The 16,869-nt window shown below is 59.1% G+C and overlaps 3 protein-coding genes across 3 annotated transcripts; 1 reads left to right on the top strand and 2 right to left on the bottom strand.

Moving 5' to 3' along the window:
* The first annotated feature begins 121 nt into the window (after positions 1-121).
* Positions 122-7,687, top strand: UFD4 (HECT-type E3 ubiquitin transferase). The gene is made up of 6 exons (XM_047985605.1): positions 122-585; positions 1,415-1,720; positions 1,776-1,888; positions 1,947-6,854; positions 6,912-7,061; positions 7,118-7,687. Exons 1-6 carry the CDS (start codon positions 500-502, stop codon positions 7,312-7,314), a joined length of 5,760 nt encoding a protein of 1,919 aa, XP_047841582.1. The 5' UTR covers positions 122-499; the 3' UTR covers positions 7,315-7,687.
* On the bottom strand, positions 7,508-11,262 carry JDV02_004393 (uncharacterized protein). Its single transcript, XM_047985606.1, has one exon. It carries the CDS (start codon positions 11,040-11,042, stop codon positions 7,938-7,940), a length of 3,105 nt encoding a protein of 1,034 aa, XP_047841583.1. The 5' UTR covers positions 11,043-11,262; the 3' UTR covers positions 7,508-7,937.
* Positions 11,263-11,447: 185 nt separating this feature from the next.
* Positions 11,448-16,350, bottom strand: JDV02_004394 (uncharacterized protein). The gene is made up of 4 exons (XM_047985607.1): positions 16,062-16,350; positions 13,974-15,940; positions 12,788-13,923; positions 11,448-12,734 (listed from the first exon to the last, which is right to left on the bottom strand). Exons 1-4 carry the CDS (start codon positions 16,171-16,173, stop codon positions 11,819-11,821), a joined length of 4,131 nt encoding a protein of 1,376 aa, XP_047841584.1. The 5' UTR covers positions 16,174-16,350; the 3' UTR covers positions 11,448-11,818.
* Positions 16,351-16,869: the final 519 nt, after the last annotated feature.

Raw genomic sequence — 16,869 nt, forward strand, 5'->3', positions numbered from 1 at the left:
ACGCAAGCACGCACGCGGCGTGGGTGTCAGGAGGATGAGGCGGTGGATTGTCTGCCGTGGGCCTTCTCCAACCTCACCTCCACCGAGAGGCGGGCCACGGAAACCTCGCTTCAGCCACCGCATCCCAACACACCTCAAACCTCCATCCCCTCCAACTCGCCCATCCCATCTATCCCTCCCTCCCGTATCTGCCCGCCCGAGCGACTGCCCTCGGAACGAGCAGCACCGACAGCCTCCCTACCCTCCTCGATGAGCGCCCTCGTCGACCCTCGTGCACAGCAGCAGGCCACACAACGCGATTAGCACCTACGTGCGCTAGCAGGAGGACTGAGAGGGGTCCCCCGTCACGCTCTCAAGATACCGTCGTCCCGCGATATCGCCTCGCCCGCCAACCCCGAAGTCGCCGCCGCTCGTCGCTCCTGCTCGCTGCCGCCTCGTCCGTCCTTGGCCATCTCGACGCTGAGTCCCGCGCCTGCCCTCCTGATGGCGTAGTCCGGGCATGGCAGAACGAACATCGGCAGGCGATAACGAAGCGCGACTTGCCTCGTCACCGTCGACAGCCCCTGCCGCTGCCGGCCCTACAAGGTACGTAGTCGGTCATATCGAATACGTTGACGCAACGGGAGGGAAGGAGCAACCGTCGCAGCATTGCCGCTTTCCCTCTCTCTTTCTCTGTCTTCTTCTGCCCCCTCTGTCTGTCCCTCTCTCGTCAGCAGCTCCGCTTTCCCCTCCAGTCCACTCCCGCACCGCACCGCCGCAGTTGTCACGTCCGGCGAGCGACTCAAGTGGCCACTCGACGCCGAGACGTGCCAGCCGCCGTTCCATCTCGTCCGAACGCCCACATTCATCGGTCGCTCGCAGCCCGGAGCTCGGTGCTGCGTAGTCCGCTGTGTCTTCAAGGCGGGATCCGGAGCTTTGTGGCTACAGGGCCGCCCTCGCGACCCCGGTACCTGCCCTGGCGCCCTCCTTGCTACCAAGGTGCCTGCCTGCCCAGACAGCCGAGTTGGATGCGTCCCTGATTCACTGGCCCAGCTCCACTGCACACACGCACACTCGACACCGGCTTTCTCTCTCCGCAAGCGAATATCTTGCTGCTACTTTGCCTCTTCCTCACTCACTTTGTCTATAATTCCTTCATTCCTTCGACCCCCTCTTGCCCTCGGCCTGCGCCGCCTTGTGCCGCCCCCCACGTGCAGCATCTTTGGCAAGCAGGCACCCATCGTAATTCCCACCTCAACCCTGTTGGCCAGCGCCGACGTGCAGCGAGCCGCCTGGTCACCTCCGGCACGAGAACGTTGTGCCCGAGCTTTCGGTCGCCGGCGGCTCCCCCACCTCGTCGTCGCCTCTACGCCGTGTCGCTCGACGGTCCTCGTGTCACCCCGTCATCAGAGGTCAGGTTACTCATGTCTCCCAGAATCACCAGGTCTTCCGCCCGCCAAGCTGCGAGCCAGGCGGCCCAAGCTTCCGACACGCCACCTGCACCCGCTCCGACGACCTCTTCTGCCGCCGCATCCACGCCGCTGGCTCGGAAGCGAAAGGCGGCGACGGACAAGAGTCCCGCTACTCCATCGCAACCAAACTCTTCGGGTCGACGGTCCAAGAGACAGAAGATTCCCGAAGCCCCTGCGCCTGCCGCTCTGCCGGCCCCTCCCCCTACGCTCCTCACTCATCCGCGCAGGAAGGGCAAGGCTCCAGCTTCAGCCGATATGGATAGCGCAGAGTAAGTAGCTCCATTGTCATGACTTTTGCGGATCGATTGAACCTAACCTTTTCAGACGCAGCAGCTCCGGTGTGCCTGGCCCCGCAGATGAGTCCCAGAGCACTAGCCAGGCGCCTGTCTCGAGTAGAAAATCTGCCCGAAGTAAGAAGTCAACATCGGTAGCTCAAGGTATGACCTGAATGTGCTTACCCTCCCACATTTAATGACTGACTGACGATGGCGACAGGCGAAGGTTCAGCTCCGACACCGGCACCGAGACGACCGAGACGGAACCCGATCATTAGCAATGATCCAGACACGGCCATGAGCGGAACAGATGAGAATAACGACCCGGGCCCTCCCCCACCCCCACCGCCCGTCGAAAGTCCTGCCGATAACGATAGTGACGACCATGATGAGGACGACGAGGATGCTGAAGATCGGGATCATTTCGACGAAAACGAAGACGAGGAAGATGATGACCCCTTCGGCGGTTTCGGAGGTGCGGGCTTGTCCAACACCCTGCGAGCCCTGACCGGCATGATGTCCGGCCTGTCCGGCCGTCTTCGTGAGCTCCTCAACAACCTACGCCAAGATGACCTGTCCGTTCAGGTCATTGCCCTCCAAGAACTATCGGAAATACTTCTCGTGTCGAACGAGGACAACCTGTCGGGACACTTTTCTCCAGACGCCTTCGTCAAAGAGCTGGTACTACTAATGAACAAGGAAGACAGCCCCGAAGTCATGCTATTGGCATGCCGTTGTCTGGCAAATCTTATGGAAGCGCTGCCAGCAAGTGTGGCCAACGTCGTCTACGGCAATGCGGTTCCCGTTCTTTGCCAGAAGCTCCTCGAGATCTCCTTCATCGACCTGGCCGAGCAGGCTCTCAGCACCCTCGAAAAAATATCGGCAGAGTATCCCTCTAGTATCGTCCGCGAGGGAGGTCTGACGGCTTGTCTGTCTTATCTTGACTTCTTCGCCACGAGCACTCAGAGGACGGCAGTGACCACAGCAGCGAATTGCTGCCGCAACATCCCCGACGACTCTTTCCCCGTGGTAAAGGAGGTCATGCCCATTCTCCTCAACGTTCTCGGTAGCAGCGATCAGCGCGTTGTTGAACAGGCGTCACTCTGTGTTTCTGGCATTGTGGAGAGTTTCAAGTACCAGTCCGCGAAGCTCGAGGAGCTGGTGAGCGTCGATCTGCTCCGTGCAATTCTCAGACTCCTTGTTCCTGGCACGACGAACCTTATCGGATCCAACATCCACACCCAGTTCCTGCGCGTCTTGGCATTCACCGCCCGAGCCAGCCCGCGCCTATCTACCGAGCTCTTCAAGCTTAACGTTGTCGAGACACTGTACCAGATCTTGACTGGCGTCTCGCCACCGAGCGGCACCGATGACGTGGCTTCCAAGTTGGACAGCGTGGTGGTCATGCAGGCTCTTATTCATCGTCCCAGAGAGCAGATCGTGGAGACCCTAAATGTCATTCTGGAGCTTCTTCCTAGCTTGCCGCGCAACGCTGACCCGTCTTATGGGGACTTTGTTGAACTGCATGCGTCCGCAGAGCCAATCACCCCATCCTCGCTTGGCGGCAGAAGCCGGCGCACTCCTAATGATAAGCGGATTGAGCTCTTGGAAAACTGTAAGGAGGAAGTCCGTCGTTTCGCATTGATCATTTTCCCGACATTGACCGATGCATTTTCGAGCACGGTGAACCTAAGCGTTCGCCAAAAGGTTCTCACAGCGCAGCTCAAGATGCTTTCCAATCTGGACAAAGATATTTTGGCCGAAGCCTTGACACCCGTGCCTTATGCCTCTTTTCTCGCATCGATTTTGTCTCAACGGGACCATCCTTCCCTGGTAATGCTCGGCCTTCAGGCGACAGAGCTTCTCCTCAGTCGCCTGGATGATATTTACCGTTACCAGCTGTATCGCGAGGGTGTCATCTATGAGATCAATAAGCTTGCAACTGAAGAAGATTCAGATGAGGACACACAGGATGCCACAGGCGAGAAGAAACCTAAGAAACATCGAAACTCCAGCACCGCTGATGGTGCTTCGGACCATGAGGAGCGCGAGTCGGAGGACGAGGACGGCAATGAAAATGACAATGATGACGATGACTCCGAAGACTCCTCGGGAGACGATGAGGAGGGCGATGACGAAGACGACGAGAATGGCGACCAAGAACATGAGGTGGTCCCAGGAAATCTTTCGCCGGCTAGTTCCAGGGGATCTACTATGTCTCTGGACGTCCCACCTCATCGCTACGTGTCTGATATTCGATCTATGAAGTCCCGCATCCGCGACGTGGCCACAAAATTCCTAGAGACGCACGAAGGCGAAGGACACGGCCAAGCCATGAAATCCAAGGCGACGGCCATCCTCAACACTCTCTCGGACCTGGCTGGAGACCTCGAAGACTTTTACCTCAAAAGGACCTCTACCAGTCTTTCCCAACAAGCTGGCAGAGAGCTTTTTGTCAAATTGGCGTCGTATTTCGACACGGACCTGCTTGAAAGCGTGACAAGCGCCGAGCTTCTTGCGTCTGGGCTCGTGCGAACGCTTCTCGAAGTTTTCAGCAATCCGGACGAGGAGCTTGCTCGAGCCGCTCAATCCACCTTTTTAGAGGTGTTCATGGGTCACACTCTCAAGTCGAAACCGAAGACGGCCACCGCCGAATCTCCAGCGACACCCTTCAGCGTGATGATACACAAGCTGCAAGACTTGCTCAGTAGGTCGGAGCATTTTGAGGTGATCACTGTGCATCACAATTCTTTCGACGGCAATCGAAGCAGTCCCGCATCGATGCTGGGAAAGCAAATCCGGCTTAGGCTGGTTGCAGACGATGACTCCAACATCCCACGGCCGTACAGGAACATCATGGTGTCTATTCACGCGATCGCCACCTTCAAGTCTCTAGACGATTACCTCCGTCCACGAATCAGTCTGGCAGAGCGTCCCCCAAGCGCGCGTCGAGACGGGCTTGCCAGAGCATTTGCAGCCATTAGTGGTGCTGCCGGTGGCTTGCCTCTGAGCAGTGCAGCTGCCGCCCGTCTCGTTGACCGCAGTCCCTTCTCAGGGCCTCTGATCCCCCCTGTCGGAGGCCCTCCGCCGGCGGCTTCGACACCGTCAGGATCGCGGCACTCGCGTCGCTCGAAGAATAGGTCATACCCGCCGGTTCATGATCCCTCCACTCCGGACCAGGCTGCGGGCCCTTCTCGCGAGAAGGGGGCTCTTCGTAGGTCGTCTCGACGTCACGCTGTTTCTGCTGATACCCCTCCACCGCCCCGCCCGCCCCCCGCCGATGACGACGACGTTCAGAGCACTTTAGAGTGCGCGGACGAGAAGCAGCTGTCTGATGAAGAAGAAGAAGGTGATGATACGAGTGCCCTGGACGCCATCGTTGGGGAGCTCGACGAGGATATGGAAGATGGAGACGAGCCGTTGCATGACCCGTCTGCTGTCAATCTTGAGGTCGCTACTGGTGGCAAGATCACAGCCCGAAAGGAAGACGGTACGCGAGTGCCTACTCCTAGAGGTTCTGGTCTGGCCACACGCACCGGCGGGGTTTCTGGCACCAGCTCCGGACAGGGCACACCGACGCCTTCGACCTCGGCCCCGCGAGCACAGGGCATGTCGTACGCTTCCGCTCTGCAAGCTACGCCACAAGATTGGCACATCGAATTCAGCTTCGACAGCAGGGTCATTCCAAACGAGACGACGATATATCGTGCAGTTCACACTTCGACGGCAACCCCGGACGATCTGCTCAGTCGGAGCATCTGGTCGGCGACTCACCCGATCAAGTTCAGACGAGTTCCTGGTCCACCACCCACAGAGCCTCAGTCGTTCGGCTCCACCACGGATGGTGAGGCAGAAACTGAAAATGGCATTCCGGCATCGCTGGCCAAGAACCCTACGACGTCCTTCATTCTGCGTCTGTTGAATATCCTCCATGAGCTTAATGCCAACATTGAGGACGTCTTGGCCGAGAACCGCAACAGCACCATTAGCCTCAACGTCGAGCCGCCTTCGCAGTTTGTCAACACGAAGCTTACAGCCAAGCTCAACCGTCAACTTGAAGAGCCCCTCATCGTAGCCAGCAGCTGCTTGCCAAGCTGGTCCGAAGACTTGGCGCGCCTATATCCCTTCCTGTTCCCGTTCGAGACTCGACATCTCTTCCTTCAGTCGACGTCCTTCGGATATGCTCGATCGATGGCACGATGGCAGAATGCGCAGTCTGGCGACGACAACCGTCGGGATCGCAACAATGACCGGCCATTCCTCGGCCGCCTCCAGCGCCAGAAGGTACGAATCTCGCGCCTCAAGATCCTTGAGTCGGCGCTCAAGGTCATGGATCTGTACGGTGCTTCGCAGAGCATTTTGGAGGTCGAGTACTTTGAGGAGGTCGGCACTGGCCTCGGCCCCACGCTGGAGTTTTACTCGACGGTGTCGAAGGAGTTCTCCAAGAAGAAGCTCAAGCTCTGGCGCGAGGTTGACTCTGTTGGGCCTGACGAATTTGTCTCAGGACCCGTTGGACTGTTTCCTCGTCCCCTTAGCCAAGAGGAGCTGTCGGCGCCAAATGGAGAACGCATCCTCCACCTCTTCAAGATGCTTGGAAAGTTTGTGGCACGATCCATGATTGACTCACGGATCGTTGACCTACATTTTAACCCCATTTTCTTCCGCATTGGAGATGGTCCTTCCACGGGTGTGAAGCCGTCCCTAGGCGCAGTCAAACTTGTTGACCCAGGCTTGGCGCGCTCGCTCAAGGTCATCAAAAAGTTTGCTCTCGCAAAGAAGGAGATTGACGAAGACGCAAAGCGATCTCCCGCGCAGAAGGTGGCCGACACGACAGACCTCGTCGTAGATAACGTCCGCCTCGAGGATCTTTGCCTCGACTTCACGCTGCCAGGGTACCCCAGCATCGAGCTCGAGGATAACGGGTCCCACAAGCGAGTTACTATGGAGAACGTGGAGGCCTACTTGGACAAGGTCATCGACATGACCCTTGGCTCAGGTGTGCGCCAGCAGGTGGATGCTTTCCGTTCGGGCTTCTCGCAGGTCTTCCCCTACTCAGCCCTGAGCGCTTTCACTCCCGATGAACTTGTCAGCTTGTTCGGCAAGGTGGACGAGGATTGGTCCCTTGAAAGTACGTTTTTTGTTTGTGTTATTTGTATGTCGATGGCATTTGCTAACCTGCTTCCAGCCCTCACCGACTCCATCAAAGCCGATCACGGCTACAATATGGACAGCCGAAGCGTCAAGAATCTCCTGCAGACAATGGCCAGTTTTGACACGCCGCAGCGTCGAGACTTCTTGCAGTTTACTACCGGTAGCCCAAAGCTTCCGATTGGAGGTATGTAGTTCCTTTCCCATCTCTTCATATCCACTCTCGCTAAAACATGTCGATAGGTTTCAGGAGCTTGACCCCCATGTTCACCGTGGTGTGCAAGCCCAGCGAGCACCCGTATACGTCTGACGACTACCTACCCAGTGTCATGACCTGCGTGAACTACCTGAAGCTACCCGACTACACTACGGTCGATATTATGAGGAAGCAGCTATTCACAGCCATGAAGGAAGGACAGGGTGCCTTCCATCTGTCGTAAATGTGGCAACAGTTGAAGGAGATTAAAAGCCGCTGAAGGAACTCCTGATGTCAGGTTTAGAGGAGCCAGTCTCCCGCATGTATCATGAAGGACAATAGGAACGCTGCATTCCGGGGCGCCTGTAACGAAGGGGGTGCCATTTCAGAATTATACTTGTGCACCGCACAAGACTAACAAGGACATAGGAACTACTCGGGAAGGAGAAAGCGCAAAAAGCAAAGGTGATAGACAGGTTCATGGCTCTGCGGGCATGCTTTGTTGGTAAGGCGAAACGGTAGTTTCTATGGATTCCTTGTTGCCGGGCCGGAGAGGGCATGTCCCGGACTCGCAGAAGTATCGATGTATAGGCAGAACAATGAGAGAAATTGGTCACTTGAGTTTGCGAACTAATATTGCGTTGTGAAAGCTACTCCGACACGAAGGGCGGAATATAGCGGTACTTGCGCCGGTTCTAATATTCGTTCATATTCTCACAACGGTTGCGCTTTTGATGCCAAGTAAATATAGTTGCCGCAATGCTGCAATGGAAGATCTCCGACCCAAAGAAATTATTCGCCCGCATACAGCCCGACTGACGGCAGTTGCAGTGTACATCTTCCTCCCGGTACCAACCCGGCCCCATTTCACAGCGGCACATCATCGTCGTCCGAGTCCCAAATCTCACGCGCAGAGGTGGCGGCGCCGGCGCCTGATTTCGCAAACGCGGGGGGCAGCGGCGGCGGGGGGAGCCCGTCGCGGAGGAGGCTGTCTGGCAGCATCTGGCTCTTGGTGAGGAGCTGGGAGGAGGCGGGCAGGGAGGAGGAGGAGGAGGGGAGTGGCAAGTCTCCCGGCTGGAGGAGGGGAGAGGTAGGGGAGCAGGGGGGCATGGAGACGAGGGAGGCGCCGTGGTCGAGGAAGTGGAGGCTGTTGTTGCTGGAGGACGGTTGCTGAGGGGGCGGCTGGTGGTGGTGGTGAGGCGAGCGCGCGGTGGTGGTGTTTGGCGTGGTGCGTAGGCGACGATGGCGCGCTGGAGGAGCGTTGTGGTGGAGGTGGGGTCGGGGGTGGGATTGTTCGGGCGAAGATGGCTGGGATGCGGTCGTTGCTTGAGAGGGCCGGATGGTTGTAGTGGTAGTGGACGTGGTAGTGGTGGTCGTCGCGGAAGTGTACCTGGCTTGGCGCGGAGTTCTGAGACGTCGGGCGGAAGAGGATGAGGCCGCAAAGGCGGGCGGCGGCGGCGGCGGCGGAGGAGGCTTGATGGATGAGGAAGGGGGCTCGCCAAGGCGGGGAGTCGTGCCCTCGCCAACCCGGGGTGAGGTGCCGTTTTGATCCTCTTGGCCATCGTCGAGGGGCGTCGACGGGATGAACTGCGTGGAGTAGGCGATGTCGCTGTGAATCTGGGCAGTGACCTGCTGCGAGACGGTGAGGCTGCCAGAAGGCGTCTGCCCCCTGCCGGAGGGTAGCGGTTGTTCGGGAGGCTCGGCATGGGTGGTGCCCGCCTCCGCGACCGCCTCCTCGTCCGAGTCTGAAGCTCGCTCCTCCTCGGCGTCGTCGCCAAAAAGGGCGTGCCTCAGGTTCCAAAGGAGTTGGCCGATCATCGCTGGTGGCAGGTAGACGTATTTTCCGATAGCCTCGCTTTTGTCCAACCAGCCTTCCTCACGCATGTCGGGTTCCGCAACGGGGTTGTTGAGCTGGTACACCTGCCGGACGTAGTACCGCCATGAGCCCCTTGAGCCAGTCACAGGGATAGGCAGCGGTTCCCCGTCGGGGGGATAGGGTTCGACGCAAGCCATGTACCGCAGCATCGAGCGCTCAAGGAGCCAGAAGCGGACTACTTGCGTGGGGATCTTGAACGGCATGACGACGTGGACGACGTGGCCGCTCACCAGCGGCTCGAGCTGCACGGTGGACAAGGGGAGGAGGATGTCGGAGCGCGGCGTAGGAGGGGCCAGGGACTGGAGGATAGTGACGTGGACGCGCTGGGACTCGAACGGCTGGCTTTGGCGGGGCTGCGAGGGTGACACCGGGTGATAAAGGGGCTTGCGAATGGGCTTGGTGCTTGGCTTGGCGGCTGACGGCTCCTGTCGCGAACGGGACTCCTGATGTTCGGAGGGTGGCGGCCGTGGAAGGGTCGCTGGGGGGCAACTGACGGCCTGGGGGGCGGCGCTCGACGACTGCTCGGAGATGGAGGAGAGAGATGACGACGATCGGGCAGGGACAGAAACCGGCCTCCCGAGAGACTGTTGCAATGCTTCGCTTGATGCCAGTTCACTCATGACAAGTTGCGTCTCAGCACCCACTACGAAATGGTGCTCGTCGCGATCCCGTGCCTCTTCGAGCTCACCGCCTCCTCGCATGCTTTCTTCTGCGTCGAAGCCCTCATCTTCCTCATCCGAATCGGGAATTTCGGACAATCCGCCCACGGCTTTCTTGGGTGACTTATCGGTGTTGACTTTGTCGGGAGACGTGCTCACGCGTCCAGCCGCGGAGCTGGCTCCTAGCTTAGCACTGGGGTCCCGTCCTGGCCGCCGAGGGGCCTCCATCGGCGTGGCCGCAGCAGAGGCATCTGCCTTCTGACTGGCCTTGTGCTGGCTTCGAGTCGGCGACGCCCAGCTGCCCGTCGTGGCGAATGAATCCTGTATGACCATGGCCGGCTTACGCCGCGTGGGTGTGGCGTCGAGGTGCTTCGGCACGCCTGTCAGCTGCAGCGGCGGCGGCGCGGTGGGCGAGGCACGGTCCTTGAGTGGAGAGGTTTGCGCATCCGGGGCCCCGTAGCGGTCGATGAGCGTCGTACAGGGAGAGTCCAGGACCTTGCTGGAGTCATTTTCGCCAAGGCAGGGGGTAGTGCCGGCGTCGGTGGTGCGCTTCACGGGTGTCTGCGGTATCACAGACTCCTCTCTAGACGGACACGCCGGCCCCTGACTGGACTTGCTGGTTCTCGGCTTCTGAGGCGATGGGGGCGCGGATCTGCGCTGTCGAGTCCTGGATCGTCGCACACTGGGACTTCCCGGTTCGCCGAGCCACTCCATGAAGCCGTCATCGTTTCCCTTGTCGCCTTCGTCTTCGCTCGGAACGAGGCCAAGGTCGTCGCCCTCGTCGTCTGAGTCGGCAATGAAGGACCGTTGGCCGAGAAATTGCGTCAAGGTCTGTGTATGATACTTTGATGACGATGAAGGTGCATCCCCCACGGTCCTCCGACGCGAAGTCCTGCTGTCCTTGACGCTCTTTGGCCTACTTGCCGTGTTCTCGGGGATATCATCGCCTAGCGTTCGCCTGCGCTTCGATTTCATGTCCGTCGCGCCGGTGGATGGCCTCTTTCTCCTTCTCCTCCTCGACACGGGTACGGGCTCGTCGTCATCGTCGCCGTCGCCGTCGCCCCCGCCGTCCCCTTGCACGCGTACCGTCGCCCTGGCCTTGGCCTTCCCCTTGGCTCGACTTTTTGGATTTCTATTCTCCTTGTCGTCACCGCCGCTGTCCTGCTTCTCGGGAACGTGCGGCCGTGTTGTTTCGTCCTCGCTGTCCGTCAAGGTAATGACATCGTCGCCGCCATCATCGTCGCCGTCGAAGCTCGAGACAAAGTCAATCTGCGTGAGCGTCTGCTGTCGTAGGGAGGGCGTGTGTAACGAGGTCCGTCGGCCGTACGTGCGGATCTTCTTGCGCCGCGACGGGAACTGCACTTGCTGCAGCGCGGGCGACGAGTTGTACACACGGTTCGGGGGAGGCACGCCGCGGGAACGCGTCTCGGGGGCCATGGCGGCCCCGCGTGTATGTGCCCGGTATGTGCTCGGGGGCTGCAGTTATTACCGTTGGGTTTCGTCGTTGTCGTCGCCGTTTGAGGCTGGAGAGGGTAACTGTTTGAGTATAGGTATGGGATGGGGTCGTGGACGATGGCGTGTGCGCGTGGCCGTCGTTCAGCGGCCGGCTTACACGAAGAGGTGGAAAGGGCTGGACAGGATGACAGTGGGAGTTTGGTGGAGGTTGCTGGAGCATGGAGTGGCGTTGAGGGTCGCGACGCGTTAAGTGGGACGCGTGCAGCAGCTGGGTAGGTAGGTACCTTACCTAACTAAAGTACCTATACCTAGAGGTACTGTACGTACTGCCAATTTAGCGCCTGAGTTACTACTAATGCTTTATATAAAGAAGTCTCAAGCATATGGGACCGTGATGGGCGCAACCAATTCTTGCGCTCACCTTCACATCGTAGCAATAGTTTGAGCGTGCAGACACTGTCACGGGCCGTCTGAACAGAGGCATGAGATACATTTGTCCCTTCACTGCTGCCAGCCCGAAGCACTGCCAGTTTTGCCTCCTCTTGTTCAAACGCGCTCCATCTCATCTTCATGATATTGTACAACGGCTTGCTCGTCGTCGCTGTCCGCGATCGCTCTTCTCCGTCATACACAGTCAAGCAGCGGACCAAACCCTTCCACTCCCTCGTCCATATACGTCCCGCATGAATGTTAAAAAAAGGCAACAGAACCTCCTGCAATGCTCACGTGTCCATCGCCACCGTCATGGCCTCGTCACCTCAGCGAAAGGCGGCCTTGACATCGGCTCGGGGCCACTCAAACGCCACCTCACCCCCGTACACATCCGTCGTCACGCGTCCTATCCGGCTCTCCACCCCATTGTAAAAGGTCTCGCATTCCCTCGTCACGTTCTGCACGAGGCCGCGGCTCAGAGCGGGGTCGTCGGCGTCACCGAAATGCTTCTCGACCCGCTTGCGCAGTGCCTCGATGCCCTTGCGTACCTCCTTGGAGTCGTAGTAGCTGAGGATCTTGTTGAAGATGAGCTTGCTGTTGGAGGGCTGCCCGGCGATGGCCGCAGGCGACTTGCCCGTCTGAATTTGCGCTTCGATGTTTTCCAGGTGATCCAGCAGCTTGCCCAGCGGACGGCGCATGATAGCGTTCAGGTAGAGGCCCATGTGCTCATGGTATTCCCGACTTGCCTGCTCCTTCCAGTCCTCAAGTACTTCGAGACCACGGGTGTCCGTCTCCTCGATGAAATGATTCATGTTTTCGATCAACAAGATGTGGAAGTTGAGCGCTTCCTTGTCCTCGGGATCCGCGGCACCGCTCGCGACGCCCGCGGCAGGGTGCTCTCGGGCGATGACCATGAGCGAGTCGAACATGGACTTGAGTATGCGGTCGTATTCGCGGTCGATGGTGCGGCGAAGTGCCAGGTTCGTGTCGATGCCGACAAGCATATTCTCGACTGCGGCCATGAACGCCGGGAAGACGCGGATAAAGGATATTACACCCTTGCGCTTGTTAATCTTGACCTTTGTCTCTTCGATGGCGCGGATCTGCTCATCGACGAATTTATGGAATCGGCCCTCCAACAGGCTGTGCAACCTCTGAAGAAGGGCGTTGAGGTAGTCTTGGTTGGACTGGGCCATTTCCGACATCTTCTTCTCGAGCACGGCGAGAACACCGATACCTTGTCTGAGGACTGGTCAGCATATAGAACGATCAAGGTACCAAAGGGGTTAACTGACAATGGATCTTGCCCAATGACCCACTCCATCAAGCGTTGCAGTTCGGACTCGAGGAAGGCAAAGATGACCTCCATGGACCTAGTCACACGGCGAGCAAGCTCCCTGTCGGGCTCCATGAGGCGATGGCGCTTCAGGTCCCCACCGCGGCGGTTGCGAGGAGGGCTAGCCGCAACAGCATCCGGGAAATCAACCTGCTCCAACGTCGAGGCGTGGAAGAAGTCGGTGACAAAGTTTTGCTCTATCTCCACGAGCGGCAGGAGATCGTCCAGCACCCCGGCAAAGACCTCGTACGGGAAGCTCCTCGAGTCCGATCCGCCCTTTTCTGCCGCTTGCGCTCGATTGCCTCCGTCAGCCAGGGGCGATCTGAGAGCTCTTGCCAATGTCTGGCTGCGCTTGACCGTCAGCTTCCGCGCGGCCGTCGCGACGCCTTCTTGCTGCTTCTCCACTTGTGATGAGAAGAGCAGCTCGGCGTCCTCGCCCGTCATCTTGCGAGCATTCTTGCGCCAGATAGCCACGACGTTTTGAAACTGCGACTTGTACACAGGATGGCTCTTGTCCTGATAAATTTGCACCAGTCTGTTCCAGTTGTCCAAGTCTGCATCCCTGGCGTACAGCATCAAGGGGCTGTATTTCCAGAGCAGGTCGCGGCCTGCGTCGTAGTTGGACGGATCGACCTTCTTCGCCAGCGCGCCTTCGAGCGACCGCTTCGTCTCGGTGTACGCCTCGTCAAATTGACGAGCCATGACTTCGAGGAGTCGTCGCATGAAGAAGGCATTCTCCTGAAGATACATATCCTTCTTTTCTTGCACAATGCGCATTTGCCCATAGTCGCTGTTGAGACCAAGGGCTCGGTCAGAGTCCAATGCGGTGCCAGCCGGTGGCGTCGCATCGTTGGTGCCAATGGACGGATCCATCTTGCTCATAGCCTTGAAGAGCGTCACAAGGGCAGTTTCGACCTCTTCCAAGCCCCGCACATCCTCGAGCGGCGCCAGTCGAAGTGCCTCGAGGTCTGACGAGGTGATGGCGCAGGTTTCGAGGAGGGATTCGAGCTCTTTCTTCAGCAGCTTCTGGTTTGCAGTCTGCACCTGAAGACCCTGACCCTGAGCTTCAATGTAGGCAATGTCGTCGGATAGAGTCTGCTCGCCATGTTAGCAATCAGTTTGCCAGAATGTGCCAGGGAACGTACCGAGAGTTCGACAGAGTAGAGGGTGAGCAAATTATCCATCTCCTCGCACTCTGCAATGCCAACGTCGATGCCTCGCTTGATGGCGCCGACTCGTTCGTCCTCCTCCTGGAATCGGGCGAGCCAGCCGCCAGCCTGGGCCTTGTTCAGCTCCCTTTCGAGATCGGCCTTCATCTCCTCCATGCTCTGCGCCCGCATGCGATCCCCCGGGACCCAGCCGAAATAGTCGAGCCACTTGCCAAACTCCTCACTCCGGCCATCCAAGAACGTCGGGTCTATACCAAGCGATTGCATGTATTTGGCATCATTTCCCGCAACGACTGACCGCCCAGAAGGCTCTGCCTTTCGAGGCTCTTCCTTTTTGGCTGGCGTGGCGGCCGTCTCCGTGCTCGCCTTCTTCGTGAGCTGATTCGACGCTGACGGCGTGATCTTTACTTCAGGGATAGGCGAGTCACCCTCAGCTGGTTTGGAGGCTTCTGGCGCCTCTGACTTTTGGTCCTTTGACACGGGGCGAGGTGGGGCTGGTACGACTCCTGTGATGCCATCTGGCCCCTCCATGGCCGTCTTGCTCTGCGCCTGGCGAAGGCGATCTCCAGCGCCGCCGGGACGCGGGCGGAACGCGTTCGCCGCGTTGGCAGCCTTCCAGAGAGCTCCGGCGATGTCACCCTTGGAACGCTTGGCCTTGATCATGGGCCCCAGTCCGGGTCTCGCCTCCTCTTCCGGAATATCTGGCACAGGCGGGACATCTGTGGCGGTAGGAGTTGAAGCCGTCGGAGTCGTGGGTTGCGAGATGGTGGCAATAGATGCAGCTGCAGTTCCTCCTACAGACAGTCCGGGCATGGGCGATTCTGACTTCATGGTGGTGTCGAGCGGCGCCATGGCCGGTGGCGGAATGTCTCGTTCCTTGAAGGCGCTAGGCAACGTGGGAGGTCCACGCTCCTGGCCAGGAGCCGAGCCCTTTCTCGGCGACATCCGATCTGTGCTTCTTGGTGGCGGCGCGACGGGATCTCGCTTGTTAGCAGGACTCATGAGCGGTGGGGGTACCAGATCCCGGTCTTGAGGGCGAGAAGGGTCCATGGGTGGCCTTCTTCTCTCGGGCGGTGGCTTCTCGTCCGTCTGCGGCTGAGGAGGCGTGCGAGTGCCCGCTGGCGGCTCAGACGGCTCTCTGGACTCTCCAAACCGCGCAAAGGCTCCAGGCCCGGCCATCCCGTTGCGGGAGCGAGGAGGTATGCTGGAGGTATCATCACTCCGGTTGGCAAAAGAGTCCTGACTCCTGTTGTTCTGGGCGGTCCATCGAGGCGCGGGCGGTCTCTCGCCCGAGCGTGTCGAGTCGAAGCTAGCGGCTGGGGAGTTCGAGCCGTTCAAAGGAGGCCGCACGATCGGGGGCTTTTGGAAACGCGGCTGCTCTGGAGTGCTCAATGCCGAGGGCACAGGCGGTACTGGCGCGGTGGGAGGAGCGGTCGGCTGGCCAAGGGGCTGTTCCAGCGGCGGAGGCCGCGGCGCCGCGGCGGCTGGCCGTCTTCCAGCACCGAGAACCTGATCGAGCTCGCGTTGGTCGAAGCCGCTCAGCTCAGGGATCTTGCCGCCCGTGTACTTGCCGTAGATCTTGATCAGGCTCGCGATGAAGAACTTCTTCTCCTTGTCGGTCTGGGCCTGCCAATAGTATGGCTTGCCGAGGGTGACGAGGAAGCCGGTGTCGCCGCCCCATTGGCGGTTGTTAGGGGTCACCTGGGGGCCGGTATAGGACTCAATCTGGGAGAGGTCGTCAAGATTCCACGACTTGCCGATGGAAAAAGTGCCGGTGGGGTTCTCCTTGGATTTGTGCATGCGGACTCGGCCCGACTTTCGAACGGCGACGATGATGACTCGGGGCTTCTCAGAGTCGGGGGTCCGAGCTTGCGGAGGCGGCGGTGTTGTGGGATGGGAGGAGTATTCGGTGATTCGGATATGCGTGATGTAGGTCTCGAGCACTGCATTGTGTCAGCCGGTCACGTCGCCTTGGCTCCCACCTCACTGTCGGGGTACCCGTCCGGGTCGTTGAGCGGCGCCGGCATCACATCCGGAGTGGGGGTCTGAATTCTGGATACGTACGTGACCCATCGGAATCTTTCTTGTTGAAGCAGCTGTCGATGATGCGGCGCTTCTCGTCTTCGAACCGCTCCGCCCGCGTGGCGGCCGCGCCAGGCCCGTTTGCGCGGTCCATGAGTGCGCGGCTTGGGAGGCGGGATCATGAAGGGGCGTCCAACGCAAGACGGCGGTCGGGCATGTTTTTGTTGCGGAGGAGCGGCGGCTCGTGGCAAGGCGTGTACGTGCGTGCGTCTCGCGCAAGCTACGTGTGCGCCGTCGTGGCTCGGAGGGGGGGGTGGTGAGAGAGAAGTTGTCGTGGCTAGGAGACAGGTATGTATGGGAGTATGGATGGGGAGTCGCCAATCAGCCCAAGGAGGCGGGACAAGGAGGTTGCAATGCAATTGCGAGCAGCAGAGCACGGCCAGAGGAGCTTGGGTGGGTTTCCCGGCTCCAGCGCGGCAGCCACTGAGCGACGGCCACTGACGGGGCTGCAGGTTGTGCCGCAGCGATTTGATCGTCACAAGGTGGTGCTAAGGGGTGACTTGGAATGGATCACTCGACGGAAGGGTGGCAGCTGACAGGCTTTTGTGTGCAGCTTCCAAAGACGGTTCAAATGAGGGAAATGAATATTCTACTCGAAGCTTTGGCTATTGTTGATTCATAATGATCAGGTTCGTACCTAATGACACAGGATGCCATGTATGGTCGCTGTAGCGGTCTATCGCAGCTGTGGAGCTTGGAGCCCCCCAGGTGCCGTGCTTGGTGCGACAGAACTTCCTCTCACTGAGAGGCGCGGCAGCAGTTCCATGGAACCTTTTACAGTATACAGTAC

This window comes from Purpureocillium takamizusanense, chromosome 3 (genome assembly GCF_022605165.1).
Source record: "Purpureocillium takamizusanense chromosome 3, complete sequence".
Classification (NCBI taxonomy): domain Eukaryota; kingdom Fungi; phylum Ascomycota; class Sordariomycetes; order Hypocreales; family Ophiocordycipitaceae; genus Purpureocillium; species Purpureocillium takamizusanense.